At 44.0% G+C, this 16,569-nt stretch overlaps 1 protein-coding gene across 2 annotated transcripts in view; it reads right to left on the bottom strand.

Annotated features, from left to right (window-relative positions):
• Window positions 1-1,290: 1,290 nt before the first annotated feature.
• lhpp (phospholysine phosphohistidine inorganic pyrophosphate phosphatase) overlaps window positions 1,291-16,569 on the bottom strand; it is a 47,583-nt gene continuing 32,304 nt past the window's right edge. The window contains exons 7-8 of one of the 2 annotated variants that reach the window (XM_084669888.1): window positions 6,335-6,383; window positions 1,291-2,294 (exon numbers count right to left, since the gene is read on the bottom strand). In XM_084669888.1, the coding sequence (XP_084526014.1) occupies window positions 2,286-2,294; window positions 6,335-6,383 (58 nt within the window). In that variant the 3' untranslated portion in view covers window positions 1,291-2,285. The remainder of the gene's footprint in view (window positions 2,295-6,334; window positions 6,384-16,569) is intronic. The other variant, XM_084669887.1, reaches the window with a different exon arrangement.

Here is a 16,569-nt window from a genome sequence, read left to right as displayed (position 1 = left end):
CGGGAAATAACTTCAGATACAGTATTAGGGGACCACTAAGGCCTATATAAAAGCATTCAAAAACAGCATGTCATGGGATCTTTAAAGCCTCAGTTTGATATTTCCTGGCATGACCTCAGTAGGTAGTTTTGCTCGAGTAAGCAAACGGTTACATGAACCGGAATACCTCGATAAATTACATCTGCTCAGTTCCAAAGTCTCAACAATCAGTTGTCACAGCAAAAGTCCCCCCCAAAAATTTAGCCTACATAATCACACCCGTATTTTTTGACAAAACTGTGGGAAAACAAATATTTAAATGCTTTGAGAACACATCATAGCAGATGTGCTTCAACGTATAAGACAACAATCGTACATCCCTATGGATGACAAATTACCTTCTTTTCAGAGGAGGGTGCATGAACTGGTCCAGTCTAAATGATGAGTCCAAACTAATTTCTCACCCCAAACATTTCCTACTGTAAATCAAAAGCTTCTCATTAATGACTCATAGCTATATATTCTGCATGTTGGTACTTAAGCATTCAAAAACTGGTTGTTCCCATCCTTGATCGTGATTGGCTATATCGCGTTCCATGCCGTTGTAAAATCCAGCAAAACCTTACAGGTTGTCCTCATAACATTCTTTAACATTCCATATTACTGCGTATCGAATATTTCAAAAAAAAAAACACGGCAAAAGTGTCCATCTGGCTGTTGCGTGGCAACGATTTATGTAGGAATTATACTTTGTAGTGGCGGAAGAATGGCGGTTTATTATTAAACTATTTTGTTTCTAATTGTTTTTATTTATGAAACCATATCAAATATTTGTAGTAACAGTTTTAGAAAAGCAGTAAGCCCCGCGAGTCCGTGTTTTGCGCTGATTTTAGAACAGGTAAGGGGGTTTTCAGCACTCCGCTTTGCGTCGTGCCTAACAGCCAGATGGACACCTTTACCGTCTTTTTTAATTTGAAATATATTTGATGCGGAGTAATATGGAATGTTAAAGAATGTTATGAGGAAAACCTGTAAGGTTATGCTGGATTTTACAACGCCATGGAACGCGATATAGCCAATCACAATCAAGGATGGGGACAACCAGTTTTAGAAAAAATCTTGAGCTCTTCAAAAGTATGACAAGTGTGGCTTACTGGGTAGATTGCATTCCACATGGGTCAAGGCCTTACCACAGGGGCCCGGGATTGATTCCAGGCCGGGCCATTTCCTGCATTCCCTTCGCTCTCTCTTTGAAATGTCTCTATCAATATAGGAGTCAAGACGGAATAGGCACAAAATCTGACTATCACACAGATTTAGAAGAACTTTATGATTGAGAAGTACAGAAATGTTTTCAACCTATCAAGGCTTGTTCACCAATGCATTGCAAAAGTCAGTTGACATATTCATTAAGGTTTCTATTACAGTAAGCTGCCTACAGTACACCAAGATTTTTCTGTTTTACAAACATCTCTTGACTTAGTTATGTCAACTTGACAAGGACAAGCCAGATATTAAATAATGCACATTTGTCCCTTTACACATCAATTTAATAATACTGTCATTCAGTAGCATACAGTACACTTGTATTTGGACAGTATTTGTATTTGGACAGTTACACTGGTTTTGTTGTTTTGGATTTGTACTTTTTATTGGCTTTGTAATCAAAGATTAAGTGCAGACTCAGCTTTAATTTAATTTGCTTCCAGAAACCATGCAGGACAGAAATGTGAAATTAATGCAAATTATTCATTCATTATTCATTCATCATTACAATTTTGACATAGCTCACACTATTTATTTAAGTCCAGGATTCATTCTACACTGGTCCATACCTACCACAAAGCTCAGTATCAATAGTGTGAGGGTTTGTGAGGCTTAGTAGTTGACATAACACATAATGGCAAGCCAGCAAGCAAGCATCCTCTCAATCTCAGGTAATCCAACCGGCTATACAAGAAAGAGTTCACTAGCCATTTAGAACCAGAGAAGATTGGGGAGGAAAGTCTTTGTTAGTATGTTATACTGTTGTTACAGTTTTGCGCTTCCGACAAGAGGCTCAGTGACGACTGGGTGTATTACATTTTAGTCATTTGGAAGACAAATTGAATACAAAGCAACTTAAGTCTACATTACATTAATGAACCCACTATATATCCCTCTCATTGTTAGTTGAGCCTTCTCAAGAAGTGATCACAGTGCTTCTACTTCCTGGATCTTAGTGTCCCCGCTTTGTCAGGATCATGTCCACAACAGCTGCCAGGTTGTCGGCGTAGCCGTCAGCCTTCACCGTAGGGTGCCTCTCGTCAATGGGCCTGCATGAAATCACACACAGACAAGCATGAGCTCAGTCCCTCAGGTGGACAGGAACAAACAGCATCATTATATAGCAATTAGTAAACAAGTGGGCTGAGCATGCAGATGGTATCAGACACATTCAACACTGTAATGAAGGAATGGAGAAAGAGTACAGCTTGGCATGGATGCCTGTCCTGGCCAAATTAATGAAAGCCTTTTCCTTCACACATTAAACCAATGTGGTAACATCAAGCACTAACACACTCTGGGTGAACAGCAAAGTTAAAGGGGCAATTGACTGCAAAACCGATTTTACCTTGTCATAGTTGAATAACGACAGTTCGGTGGGTAAAATTAACATACCGTGAATATCAAAGTACATTGACACCTCTTTCCTATTCAAATCTCAAAAAGAAAAAAATTGGCTGTAAAACGCTAGCTTTTCAACAAAGCTACCGGTCCTACCTAGGACCGGTGATCGCCCTCTTATTGGCTCTGGTCTGTATCTTTGTCACGTCTCCGAATTTACATCCAGACCAGCCCAAGGTAGCGTCTATCTCCGATACTAGTTTAGCTGCGCGCTGCTCTGTGTAAGCTACTTATAAGGAATTACAAAGAAGAACGTTTTGAATTATAACAAGGATATTGAAAATGGACCACGGCCGTAAATGCTGTGTTCCAGGCTGTACAGGGAAGGCTAACACTCACAGTCTTCCCAAGGAGCCAAACATTCAACAGGCATGGCTGCTGTTGTCTTACGAGAAGATCCCGGCGAAGTTCGACACTCAATCATTCATTTGCTCTGAACATTTCACCCAAGACAGTTTTGACAACCTTGGACAATTGCAAGCAGGATTTGCTAGGAAGCTGAACCTGGAAAGAGGTGCTGTTCCGACCGTATGCTCATTGCAACCGCCTATAAGGACAGTATGATGTTGTGCTAACAGTTATTAGCAATGCCAACGTTTCCTGTATAATATTGCATACCAGGTAGAATGCTAAATAAGTTTCTACACACATCAAATGACTATAGCTAGACTAGCTGTAGTCGGCATTAGAAGGGAAGCTTCCGAAAAATAGCCAGAAAACGAACAGCAGTCTGGTTTATTGCTAATGCCTGTCTAGATAATCTATTTGAAAGAACTGGAGAAAGGCAGGTGCTTGATACAGGATACGGTAGCATTGCTAGTAACTGTTACTAGTAACACCTAGACTGTAGGCATGTAAACAAGTTTAGCTTGCTAACGCAAGAGCATAGGTAGAATGTGTGATAATTTAGCCTAGTTTATTGGCAATGGGGCTAACGTTGATTCATGTTCCTGACTGTGTTTCATTCAAATAAATAACCTGTGTAATGTAAATCTACAATTCACGATGCATGTGTGTCCAGATCTTGGTCATGTTATTTTTCAGCAAGTTATTTAGAGCTAGCTAGCTAACTGAAGCCGAGTAGAATCAGGATATGGTTTGGTTGCTAAGCTGTAGCCTAACGTTCTACCCACCCAAGTCAATCCAGTTTGCTTCAACAACAGAAGTGGAAACAAGTAATGTTATCATTTCAAATGATATATAGTCAATCTGTTGAAAACAGTGTTGTGTAGACACAATAGATTTATTTGCGCGTTTTTATTTCAAGTCTCCAACTTCGGTGTTTCAGCGAGTGCTGCTGTTGGCCGTGTTGCGTTTTTGCTCCCCAGCTTCACTCGTTGAAAACCAACCAATCAGCGCGCAGCTCATCTAAATATTAATGAGCATACCTTAAAAGGAGAAAAGCTAGTGTTTTTTCCCGGGAACATTTCAGAGGATCTGTCAGTGGGCATAGAACAGCACCCGGGCCATTTTCAACCCAACCAATGTTACATACCCTATTTGGAGACCTTAAGGAACAGTGTGAAATACCCCCAAAAATCTGCCCCAATTGCCCCTTTAAGAGACTGCCTGTGAACTTGTTCCCAACACTGGTTTCTCGGGAGAGGGGGTGTAATGTCCCTGTACTTACGGTAAGTCGCTCTGGATAAGATCGTCTGCTAAATTACTAAATGTATATTTCTTTCCAGGGGCCGAATGTACAAAGGATCGTACCCATAACAATGGGCGCAGAAACATTTGTAGCCTACAGGTGTTTCTTCACAGAGTTTGAGATTTATGAGAAAAAAAATACTTAGTGTGAGATTCTGTGTACCTCTGTGCACTTTAGAAACTGTGCGTATGCCATGTTTGGTATGTCATACGGTGACACAGTGACCGAAAGGCGGAGAGAAAGTGCATGCATTACAAATGACAGTTTTACTTGATCTACAATGAGAGTCAATTGTATAGGCTATCTACAAATTATGCCAATTATCTTGCTTTAGCGTATTTAGCCAGAAAGAAAACATGTGCATTTGGGCCACAAATGAGTTATGCCAAATGTGATTGTGGAGTGCTTTTGGAGGACATCGCCAATGGGAGATTAAGGCGAGCAGGAGTTCACTGATCGTGCAGATTTCTTGGCCCACAATGATGACTGGTTGATAAATCGTTATACATATCTGAGAGACATTCTTTTGGATCTCTGTACTGAGTGAGCTGGGCCCTGTGTTGGAATGGAAAAAATCAAGAACATTTACTGTAAAAGTTCTCTGGGACTGGGACTTTTCAGCGGGAGCTGGCAGACAGGTCGGGGATGAACCAATCCACCCTTGTGTGATGCCCGAGGTGTGGGATGACATGATCCGCCTGTCCCCAAGGTACATTAGACACCCTTACACTGCGGTTGGCCAGGCCAACCCTAAAGCGTAATATGCAGCAAAAACACTGATTACAATTGGGAAACCAGTTTTCGACTGCAAACATGTTATGATAATGGGGCACAATGGGTTGAGTAATAATTTTTTTGTAAATTCAAAACATTTTCAAATAATTGCTAGCCTAAGGCCACCAAACAAGATGCTCCTCCTATTTCACTCATTAAGATCTCTTTCACATTCAGTAAAGTTTACTTACTTCATTCATTGCTCACAAAGGGGTTAATTGAGAAGTTTATTGAAAAACCTGACAAAGTATGGGCATTTAAGGTAAAATATGGGAGTTAACGGGTTGTGGACAACAAGCTCATTCAGGTGTGCACAATCACAAGTTAAGTGGAATCTATGGAGACAAACGTGAGAATCTGAGAAAAACTTTGCATACTTTTACATGCATGCATACATTTGGCCCCAGGTGCCTATGATCCCGTCTGCCAAATAACATCCTGTGTGTCTGTTTTCTGTCATAGCACATGCTTACCCACTCCACACTGTGTTCTAGTTTTTTCAGCAATCCGCAGGCAACAGACTACATACAACAAAAACACTGAAAACAAGAGAAGCACAAACAAGAGTACTTCTCTGGATAGGGTGGAAAGAAAACAGCTGTTTTTGACTGCTTCAATTCCTAGTACTTTGTGAAATGGTGGCAGGCATCTAGCGGCCTGCCTATTTTAGTGTGGGGGGGCCACCAGTTTTGTTCTATGATGCCATTGTTTAGTTCTGTCCCTCATTGATGGATGCAAATATAGTTGTTCAATCACTTGGGGGGTTTGGCAGAATGCCATGGTCTCCCCCTCTCTCTATCAAATCAAAAGATGTCTATGCCTATCCAATTCATCGTTAGACCAGGGTCTACTGCTCACTTGTGTGAAGCAGGGCCACGCCTCCTTCAGAGTTCTGGGAGCCCCTCACCCCCGGTTACGGGCCGCCAGTCAGTCATGAATCTGCTACAGATGGGGGTTAGGCTTTGTCAGGGTCGAGGCATGCCGCTCAAAGCTCCATCAGTCCTGCCCCACAAGAAGTCTGGACAGACCTGAGGGAGCAGGAGGAGAGAAAAGGCAAGGAGGGCGGGGGGGGGGGGGGGTGCTGAACGCTGAGAGAAAGCTGAATATTAAGATGCTGGGCGCTATGTTTACACACGTCTGTCAGCCACCAGCGCTCGGGTTATATGAGCCAGTCAGCTAATGGGCCGGGTGTTGTGTCTCCTGGGGACTGGGCCCACACCCTCCACCCGGGGACTGATTGACCAAACAAGCACACACACTTACCCAGCAGCACCAGATGAACAGAGGGCCGATTGCATTACTGCCAATGATGCTGAAAGACAATCACACCATCCCTCTTTGGCCCCCAAAGCTCACAATGTTTATCCAAAACCTGCAGTGGCCGCCTTCTCTATTTCTCTATTCTAGTTATGCATGTCTGCTCGTGAGCGTGTTTGTGTGTGTATTCATTTTGAAGCTTTTCTCCTCTTTCCGTGAATAATGAAAGAGTAAGCAGGTCAATGTGACCATGCAAAATTCAGCACGATACAGATAGTGTTACATTTGAGGTAATGTTCTGAGGCGGCTCCAGGTCTCCCAGGTCAGAGAGTAACCCTCTACAGGTGCATGGTCCATATCCCATCACAGACATACTATGAATGCATAGATGAGCATAAGTGTGATGTCCAGTATGGCGGTATGGAGCAGCTAAGACCCACGGTTACATAGAGCGACACGAAAGCTACCGTACGTAGCCTCTCATCCTAAAATGGCAGTCACCTCGCCACCCTCCACCCTGTAGCCCCCCCCCCCCCATGCACACCCACACAGATAATGCTTTATCACCACACGTCATTATGTTATGTCCTCATGAATGCTGCTCACCAACGCCTGCTAATCCACTCTGATGGCTTTAATATTATAATGTATCGACTGGCTATGCCAACTGGCCTACGTGCCATGCAGGGGCCAACTGTACGCACACCATTGGCAAGGCTGTGTGCTGTGTATGTAGTGGAATAAATGGCCTCCATGTGCTTGGTCAAACATTTGTGTGGATGTATGCGTATCTGTGGAGGAGATGTAGAATACAGAATATTAATGTCCTGATGAAGTATTCAGTGTCTCTATCTCAGAGTGAGAGAGAGGCAAAGTGGGGAGGGAGGGGAAAGGAGAGAATGGATGGCAGAAAAATAGAGAGTGGGGAAAGTGGTGGTTGTGTTCAACAGCTCTGGGGCACATCCTCCTTTGTTTTCCCAGGATCGGTCAAGGTGTCCTATCACAGGGTGAATAGCATGGCAGCTTTTTATTTGTCTTATCAGTGTCACTTGTCTGCTCTACACACAAACGCACACACCGTTCCCAACTACGGGGATTAACATCTCACACGTATGTGAAAGCAGAGCTGTCACACTCACCGTATGTCTTCCCCATTTTCAGCCTTTTCACCTCGGGGGAAAGGGCTCCACCGAGCACACAGCTGACCTCACACACCAGTGATGTTACAGCAGATAAGGGGAGTTGAGTAGGCCTGAAGGCCATCCAGTCAATTGTGGGATGTGGGTGCTCCATCCCAGGAAACTCAATTTAGGTCTGAACTTTTAATTCTATGTTGATTATATTTTTAAGGACATACTGTCTGTGTGTTTCCTAAAAGCAGCTCTTGTGTTGGGAGAATGATTTGGAGAACTTAACCCTTGTGTTCTCCTCGGGTCATTCTGACCCATCAGTCATTGTGACCCACCTTCGTTTGCGACAACTTCACCGCATACAAAAACAAAGTGAAGCATTTTCTTTTAACCGTTGGGCTGTCTCAGACCCCCCACATTGCGAAGGTTAAAAGAAAATTATTTGTATTTGCTTTTTTATCGGGTAAAATTGGGTAAACACAACGATGGTTCGTTATGAACTTTTTGGTCATGTGACTCGAAGGCAGCACAAGGGTTAAAAGTGACTGCCAGCGAAAAAGAGGGGAAAACTCTCAAGCAAGTCTGTTTCCGAAGTATGTTTTTCATATCAGACTGGTTAGGGAACGTGAAGCCAAAACACATCCTCCACTTGATTGCATGGCTGAACTCTGGCAGGGAGCGTGAGACCCAGGGCCACTCCCCCACGGGGCTGAGGTGAAACCAACAATTTACAGTGTTGCTTGAGTCCTTAAGACTAAACAAGGGGAAACAAGCCAATGCATGGGAGTAATGAGAACTTAAAAACATGAGAATTTAAGGTTTGGAATAGGGTAAAGGAAACGTGAAGTGGGATTGATTCTGTAAGTGTGTGCGTGCTTGTATGCGTGTGTATTGTGTGTGGGTGGGTGGAAGAGTGTGCATGTAGAAGTAACCGAGTGTCTGAGCGTCTTGGCCTTCAGGGCTAAAATAGGATCAGTTTAACTTGCATGAAATAAAGGAGCAGAATAGTGATTGATGATGTACAGGGGTCCAGAAAGAGAGAGACCAGACCATGGACAGTTAAATTGCCTCAAGCTGTTTTTAGCATTATCCTCCCGCTTATTCTCGCTCTCCCTCTTTGTCTTTCTCTCCCCTTTCATTCACTAAACCTGATAATAATAGAATCAGGAACACAACTATAAAACATACATATTATACAACAGCCACACATATACAGTAACCACTTCCTTCTGATGATAACCTGGAGTTATGTCTTCCAAACAAGAGGGGGAGAGGGCAATCATCTCCATCTTTCTCCAGTGTTCTTCAGAGGTAGGCCTATGTTACCACTGACCAAGATGGAACTTCTATCTATGTAGCCATTAAAGAGGTAAAAGCAAGGAAAATGTTAAATAGTGTTGAGTCACCCAGTGAACAGGCTTCCTACAGAGAACAGAAAACATCTTTATGATCAGAGGACACAGGGGAATCCCCGAACACACAACATAAATAAAACCACAATCCCAAGTCCTGTGACATCTGAGCACGTGTGTGTGCTACATGTAAACTTAACCACTCAGCATCTGAGTTTGAACTCAGTCAGCCAACCATCCACTTTCAAATCCTCAAAAGTTGTGAAGCACTATAAAGTAGAATTTGTTGACAACTTTTTTTTTCTTAATCTAATTCAGACATAAGTGAATTTGATGGACAAGTGTGTGTATGCATGAGTGTGTTTGTGTATGTGTGTGCTTGCAATTTGGTGAGGGTCCAGGCAGTGTTGATCGAGTCACTGAGCACACCTCCTGTGCAGCCTGAACACACAGCAGAGGGATGAGAGAGAAAAAAGGGCCCCAGCAGAGACCAAGCAGGGCCCCAGTCCTCAGCAGCTCAAGCCAAACAGCCTGCCTGTGGTTAATTGGGGGAGGGACCGGGGTCCCCATTGAAAAGGCTAATAGCCCGAGGCCATGTATTTAAGGAGGGGTGGGGTGGTGTTGGAGGGGTGGACAGTGTTACCTTTCATCCTGCCATCTGTGGGCTTTAGCGCTCTCTCTCTTCCTCTCTCGTGTTTCTTTATGGTAGGAGTGGAAAATGACCGTCTGGGAAAGCTGGGGTTGGCTGGGCTGGTTCATTGTCTCAGCGTGGGAGACTCATCTCCCTGTGAAAAGGCTGCGGTAAATTATTGATAAGTCATAGACTTATAATGTGAGTCGGTCTTTAGAGAAGCGTCCGAGACTGGGAAGCATACCCCAGGACGCGGAGCGATGATGTCAGACTCAGGGCAGACAGAAGCTCCATAAGTCTATTACTACTCTCTTTTCTCTTCCTCCCTCATTTCTCTCTCGCCCCTCGCTAACTCGCTCTCTCTTGCCCATGTTTAATGAGCATCTCGGTAATGGTGTTGGTCACATCTCTGCTTAGGCATTGCATGAATAACTGCATATAAGGCTAGACATATAGGGATAAGGTTAAGAAGGGGGAGAGACAGGGAAAGATAGAATGACATGGGAGTATGTGCATGTGCATCCTGGGAAGGGTACCCCGATGGGCTGCTGATAAGACTGCTGTCTGGATGAGAGACATTCTCAGAATCGATTATGTGTAGATTCAGGGTGTCTCTGCCAATCCCAATCCATGGGAACAAGATGACAACAAAGAGAGGTTTGGATGTATTGTATTTTTCAGCAAGGAAGCCTGAATCCTTTGAATCAAGCATCAAATCAATAATGAAACAGATCAGCGTTCAATGTCTTTCCATCCAAGATCTTACTCCGGTTATTGGGTTGATAAGGAAGGTCAGGTCACATGGTTGGAACAGGGAGAACAACGATCCACCCAGAACTCTGAATCTGACGTCTAACCTGTCATCTCTAACAATGGTGAGGATGGGGAAAGATGTTGGTGTCCCCAAACCGCATTTACATTACATTTATTTAGCAGACGCTTACTAAAGAGAGAGAGCTATACAAAAGTGCATAGGTCACTGATCATAACAACGAGATTTTGCGGGTAGCCAAAACATAAAGCATACATTGTGAAAAGCAAATAAGCGCCAATGGGAAGAACAATAATAAGCATAATAAATAAAAGCATGTAGTCAATTAAACAACATGAACCTCAAAAAGTGCAAGAGTGTACCTGTAGAAAAAGCAAGCAACAATCATATAATTCACAGCGAGTACACAAAGTTAAATCAGTTACAATTAACCAACAAGAGCAAGAAGTACCTTATTAAGAGTCATTGTGTTCCTGGAGGAAACTAACATCAGGTCCAGCAAATAATTCCTAAGTACCGTTGTACTCCCGGAACAAGTGCGTCTTGAGCCTTTTCTTGAAGGTGGGGAGACAGTCAGTGTGTCTGATGGAGGTGGGGAGGTGATTCCACCATTGGGGGGCCAGACAGGAAAAGAGTTTGGGTTGGGAGCGGGCGCTCTTGAGAGGTGGGACCACCAGATGGTTGTCAGAAGAAGACCGTAGGTGGCGGGTGGGGGTGTAAGGCTGCAGGAGAGACTTGATGTAGTCGGGTGCAGTCCCGTTCACTGCTCGGAAGGTCAGTACCAGGGTCTTGAATCCGATACGGGCCATGATGGGAAGCCAGTGGAGGGAGATGAGGAGTGGAGTAACATGGGAGCGTCTGGGTAGATTGAAGACCTGGCGGGCTGCTGCGTTCTGAATCCTCTGGAGAGAGCGGGTTGCACATGCTGGGAGACCGGCGAGCAGCAAGTTTCAGTAGTCCAACTTGGAGGGGACAAGTGCTTGGACTAGCAGCTGGGTGGAATGCTCAGACAGGTATATCCTGATCTTCCAGATGTTGTAGAGGAAGAATCTACACAACCGGGAGACTGCAGCAATGTGAGTAGTGAGGGAGAGCTTGCCATCCATGGTAACCCAGAGGTTCCTGGCATAGGATGAAGGGGTCACCGTTGCAGACCCCAGGGTGATTGAGAGATTGTGGGTGATGGAGGGTTTGGCCGGGATAATGAGAAGTTCTGTTTTGGCGAGGTTCAGCTGGAGGTGGTACTTGGTCATCCAGGCGGAGATGTACTTTGTAACACAATCATCACACATCTGCAGAAGCTGATTCTGGCCTGTTCTGCCAAGGAGACCATGACTGGCCCTTCCATCCCTCCCTCCCTCCCCACACACACACATATATACTGTTGGCTGACGTTTACAGAGCAAATCAGCAAAGATGGCTGCTGAAATGTTTACCCTGATTTCTGTTCTTGGGACACATGTTTCAACTGATACAAGGATGAGACTTGCATTGACATGTGATAACTCATACTACCATACTAAGTAGGCCAAGTGATGATAATGCAACTACATAATGGCAGTCAATAATTTGGTCTCCTTCAATAGACTTAACCAATAAGGTGGTTGAAAGGAAGCAACATTTCAATATGACTGCCAAAAGCTAATGTTAAAATCACAGAGTACCTAACACCCTGTATTTATTCCACACACAGTGTTACGGACTGGTCCATTGAAGATGAGAGGGCAGGCAGGGCCCAAACCAGGAACGGAGAACAGGCCCCTGTGGACCTCGCCTTTCATGCCGAGAGGAAAGGACAGCATTAAAATCAATGCCCGGTTCACGCCAGAAAAAACAGGGAGAAAGTGTGGTTCAGGGCAATGGTGCCTCCCATCTTCCATCTGGTCCTGTGTTGTTCACTTAACTAACAGTTTAGCTATTACTAAAGACAGCCATGATTCAATGTACTGCTGCACAGTTCAACAGGGAAGCTAGGGTTTGCACTTCAGACACTTGCATAGACAGTTCCCATGCAGTTGATAGAAGTATTATCTCTTATTATATCGTATCCAAATTGGCCCCGGTGCGAACCTGTTCTACATGAAGGATAACTTTGTTGTGGGACGGGTAACTTTGGGTTGCACTTTATTTCAGGAGAAAACTTAGGAGAACACCCCACACACATGGCTACACCCCTCCAATTAGGGGGTCTCGCAATCTGAACAGCCTTTCTGTAACTGCCATCTTCTTCAAGGATCTGGGTAACTTTAAACATGCACATGCATGAACTGTACATTTACATGATGATCTCAGAGAGCATTAGTTTGGGTTATCGCTAGAGAATCGGACCACGCAAGGAAGGAAAGGAAATGGACTTGGGATGGAGTTGGATTAGACTCACTAAAATACACAATCTCATGGTGAATTTGTTTAAATTGTCAAATGGAGGTATGAGGTTGTTCTATACCAAGAGCAACAGGTTTGTCAAGAAAACAATATACCGTATTTTCGGAAATAAAATTGCGGTTAATACCCGATTTAAAAATGTTCTTGTGGGGGTGTGGTTTATATTTCAAAGCGGCTTATAGCATATTTTTATAAAAACAACAGTAGAAACACTTTTCGTGAATGCTAGAACCCGTTGAATAGCATTCACCCGGAGTAGCGTCACACGTGATCATTCGAATGCGGGTCTCAGTGTTCGAACATTCCAACTGAATCTTTTCCGATGGACAAAAACAATACCACAAACGCTTTAGTATGGCTTCAAAATGTACTAATGAGAAGGCTAACAAGTAACACTAACTTAGTCGTATCATTGCTACGTGTATTATGCTAGCTAACTTAAACCGGAAGCTAACTAAAGCTAGCTACCGTTGCGGAAAAATAACTTGCGCTTTGATGACCGTCGGAAATATTATGACTCATGTGTCTAAAGGTAAATAATCGTTAAAGGGGTCATTGATTGCAGAACCCAAATTACCTTGTCACAGTTGAATAACGACAGTTCAGTGCAGTGCTTGAAGTAGAGAGAAAAAAGGTGCCGGTATTCTCTTGCATTGGCAAATCATTATGAAATTGGAGATTTCTACAGTGAAAAACAAAACTTGGATTGCTGGTAAATTGTTGTTGCCTATTTATTAACAACATAAATGCATAGCCTCGGGAATATATTTTATCAGGGGGTTGGCTTAATGTTGCGCGGCGGAAGGGACGGACTGGGAGTAAAAATAGTCCCTGGACTTTTATCCAGACCAGCCCACCAGAATCGGCTCCCATATAGCTACGCCACCACAGCTGCCTGCTAATGCATGCATAGTCTGTGTTTGATGTGATGCTAGTTCGGGAGTTTGATACTTAAAGGCCAACTTTTTTGGCCTTTATTTGAGCGCAAAATCGTTTTTTGAGCCTTGTGTAAAATACAAACATTTTTTGGGGGTAAAACCTGTTTTTTTAATTGGTAAATCCTTGTCTATTAAAAGTGATGTATTTTTTCTCTCTTTATTTTTCACCCCCACCCTTATGTTTCTTATCCTCGTTTCCATCGTTATTCTTCTCCCAGTGTTCCCGATGGCCAGTCCGTTACTGGGGGGCTATCCCGTGGTGGTGGATTTTAAAGTCATACCATTTTAAATTCTCGTGCTGTCAGGGGGTGCTGCAGCACCCTCAGCACAACTAGTTCCCGCAACCATGCATAAATGTATGTATTTATTTAAACAAGTTTGAAGCTCATGATTCGTAGCCTACCCGATGTTTCTGGTTGGACTTCTACGTTTCTACATTTACATTTAGTCAGTCTTATCCAGAGCAACTTACAGTAAGTACAGGGACATTCTCCCCGAGGCAAGTAGGGCAAAGTGCCTTGCCCAAGGACACAACATCATGTGCATCGGCCGGGAATCGAACTGGCAACCTTCAGATTACTAGCCCGATGCTCTACCCGCTCAGCCACCTGACTCCCACTTGGACCTCTGTTGACGTGTCTGGCTCTGGCACACGCGTTCTTTTAGTGCCTTTCTGAAGCCAGGCTATCATAATTACTTACAAACCAACGTTGTTTAGTTTCTAGGTTTGAAAGCAGCAGTGAAAAATCTGTTTTACTCAGGCATCAGTTGATGCTGTCTAGATAACTTTTTCAAATCTAGCGTACTGGCATGCAAGAAAAGGTGCCGGTACGCAAGAAAAGGTGCCGGTACGCTTAAGAGTAAAATGTAGAGGTGCCGGTACTGCGTACCGGTGAGTACCGGCCCACTTCGAGCACTGGTTCAGTGGGTAAAAAGGACATACAGTGAAGTCCATTGACACCTCTTTCTTATGTAAATCTCACAATATTGTAGCGACCCGCACAGACAGATGTGTGTGGCATGTTGGGCTGTTGAGTTTGAGCTCTCTCTTACACTTGGGTTTCAAGAGAGCTGGTCGCGATTGTTCTGTGTGTCCTACGATTCTGTTAGTTGATTTGGCATAGGCTACGGCCAAACAGTAGCCTGTGTAAACTTAATAATTAATAATTGATATAGATTCTGTAACGTCATCGCATGCCTGTTGCTTTCGGATCAAGGCTGGTTGTTACATTGGTGTCAGAAGTAAAAAAGTAGGGAAATGTAGTCAGCTAGCTAGCTGACTTCTGTGGTTAGCTGCCGTGGCCGAACAGGAGTTGATTATGCTTCGAGGGTAGGGATGGGTATCGTTAATTTTTATCAATATCGATACCATTTTCGAGACTGCTTAACGATTCGAGTCTTTATCGATACCACTATCGATACTTTTCTATTTCTTAGGGGAACGTTCAAGGGGAACGTGTTGCTCTCAGGAGGAAGCTGGCTAAAAGGAGCAAATAGGCACAATGGATCCTGACTCTGGCTATATCTAAATCTGTCCACAACCTGGATGAGTAACTAGACTGTGATTGGTTGGTTGACGAAGTGACAATGTCAAGCTCATCGACTTTATGAAAAGTTGAACACGTTTCAACAAAAGGCACCTGATATAGCTAAATGACCGGCTAACCAAACCTTCCTTATCTTATCCCTATTTTCTTCTGTCTCTGTTTTTGTTCAACACGATGTTTAAGCATCTCACAGAGACATGCTCGCGGTGGCTATGTTTTGAATGATCAACAGTGAGGGGGGAGGCTTGTCTATACTCACACACTGTGCTCGTAAATAATTTTTGCAGTTTGTGCACACATCACATTTTAGGGGCATATGCGAGTGAAATAGTTGCACTGTTGAGCCCTGAATTGGATTATTATTGTCAACGACAGAGATCGCTACAAAGTTGTGGTGCGCTCACCATAGGATTGTCCTGCAAAGGCAGCTGGAGTTTGCACCATTGCGACTCGGAGACAGTCGAAGTACTGCTTTTTATCTTTATCTGATGCACAATGTTGAGGTGCTTCCCCCCCCCCCCCCTTTACAAGAAATTACTTTGGAACATATATTGCACTTTGTTTCGTCTTTATCTTTGGCTTTAATAAAATGTAGCCAAGCCTTTGACCGTTTTGTGCGCTCTGCCATCGTAGCTAGCAACAAAATGATAAATGAAGCGAGGTAGCGCGTGAGGCAATAAAGTTCTTCTTTGTTTAGTTTAAAGGCGGTTGGCAGGCCATTCAATTGAATTTAGTCATTTTATTAGTCAAACGTTGTATGTTTGTGCACCAGCGATTTGATTTAAATAACATTACTTATTTCTCGAGACAACATTACATTATATTACTTGGTCTCGATAGCGGTATCGATAAGCTTGGACCTTATTGATCTTCGGGTTTTGAGAAATTTGGAACCGGGTCCTTACAGAACCGGTTCTCGATACCCATCCCTATTCGAGGGACTCCGAAAGTGAAAGTGGCGGACGATTACGGCCAAGGAGGTGCGTGTGCATGGACGTTGGAGGATATGATATGGCTGAGAAGATCGCCGCGGCGTCGGAACTCAGAGGCCGCTTGAGGGAGGACGTTAGGGCAATGGCGGCTGAAGCGGGCATGGGTGCTTCTTCAACTGTGCTTCGCGGATTCTGGTGGGCGGACTGAAGTGTTGACGTCGACGTTTCGGCGGGACGAGGAATCTGGGGCTCGGATGGTAAACTAACATGGCGGCGCCTAGTCCCCGCTATCTTCCGTGTCTGTTTAGACCCCAAAGTATTCCGGTAAAGCGGATTGGGAAGCTTTTCATGCTCAGTTTGAACTGTTGGCTTTTTTTCTGGGGTGGTCAGATGAAGATAGGGCACTGCAGTTGGCTCTATGCCTCACGGATGATGCTCTGGCCTGTTTGCTATTGCTTGGCCCCGAGGACAGACATGACTATGGCGCTTTAGTTGGAGCCCTGAGAAGGCGCTATGGACAGTGTGTACAGCCTGGGCTGCTGCACTCCGAACTG

The sequence above is a fragment of the Hypomesus nipponensis genome, chromosome 13, assembly GCF_054491055.1.
Source record: "Hypomesus nipponensis isolate SF chromosome 13, ASM5449105v1, whole genome shotgun sequence".
Classification (NCBI taxonomy): domain Eukaryota; kingdom Metazoa; phylum Chordata; class Actinopteri; order Osmeriformes; family Osmeridae; genus Hypomesus; species Hypomesus nipponensis.
The sequence above is the reverse complement of the archived record's forward strand: the minus strand, read 5'-3'. Positions and strand labels throughout refer to the sequence as shown.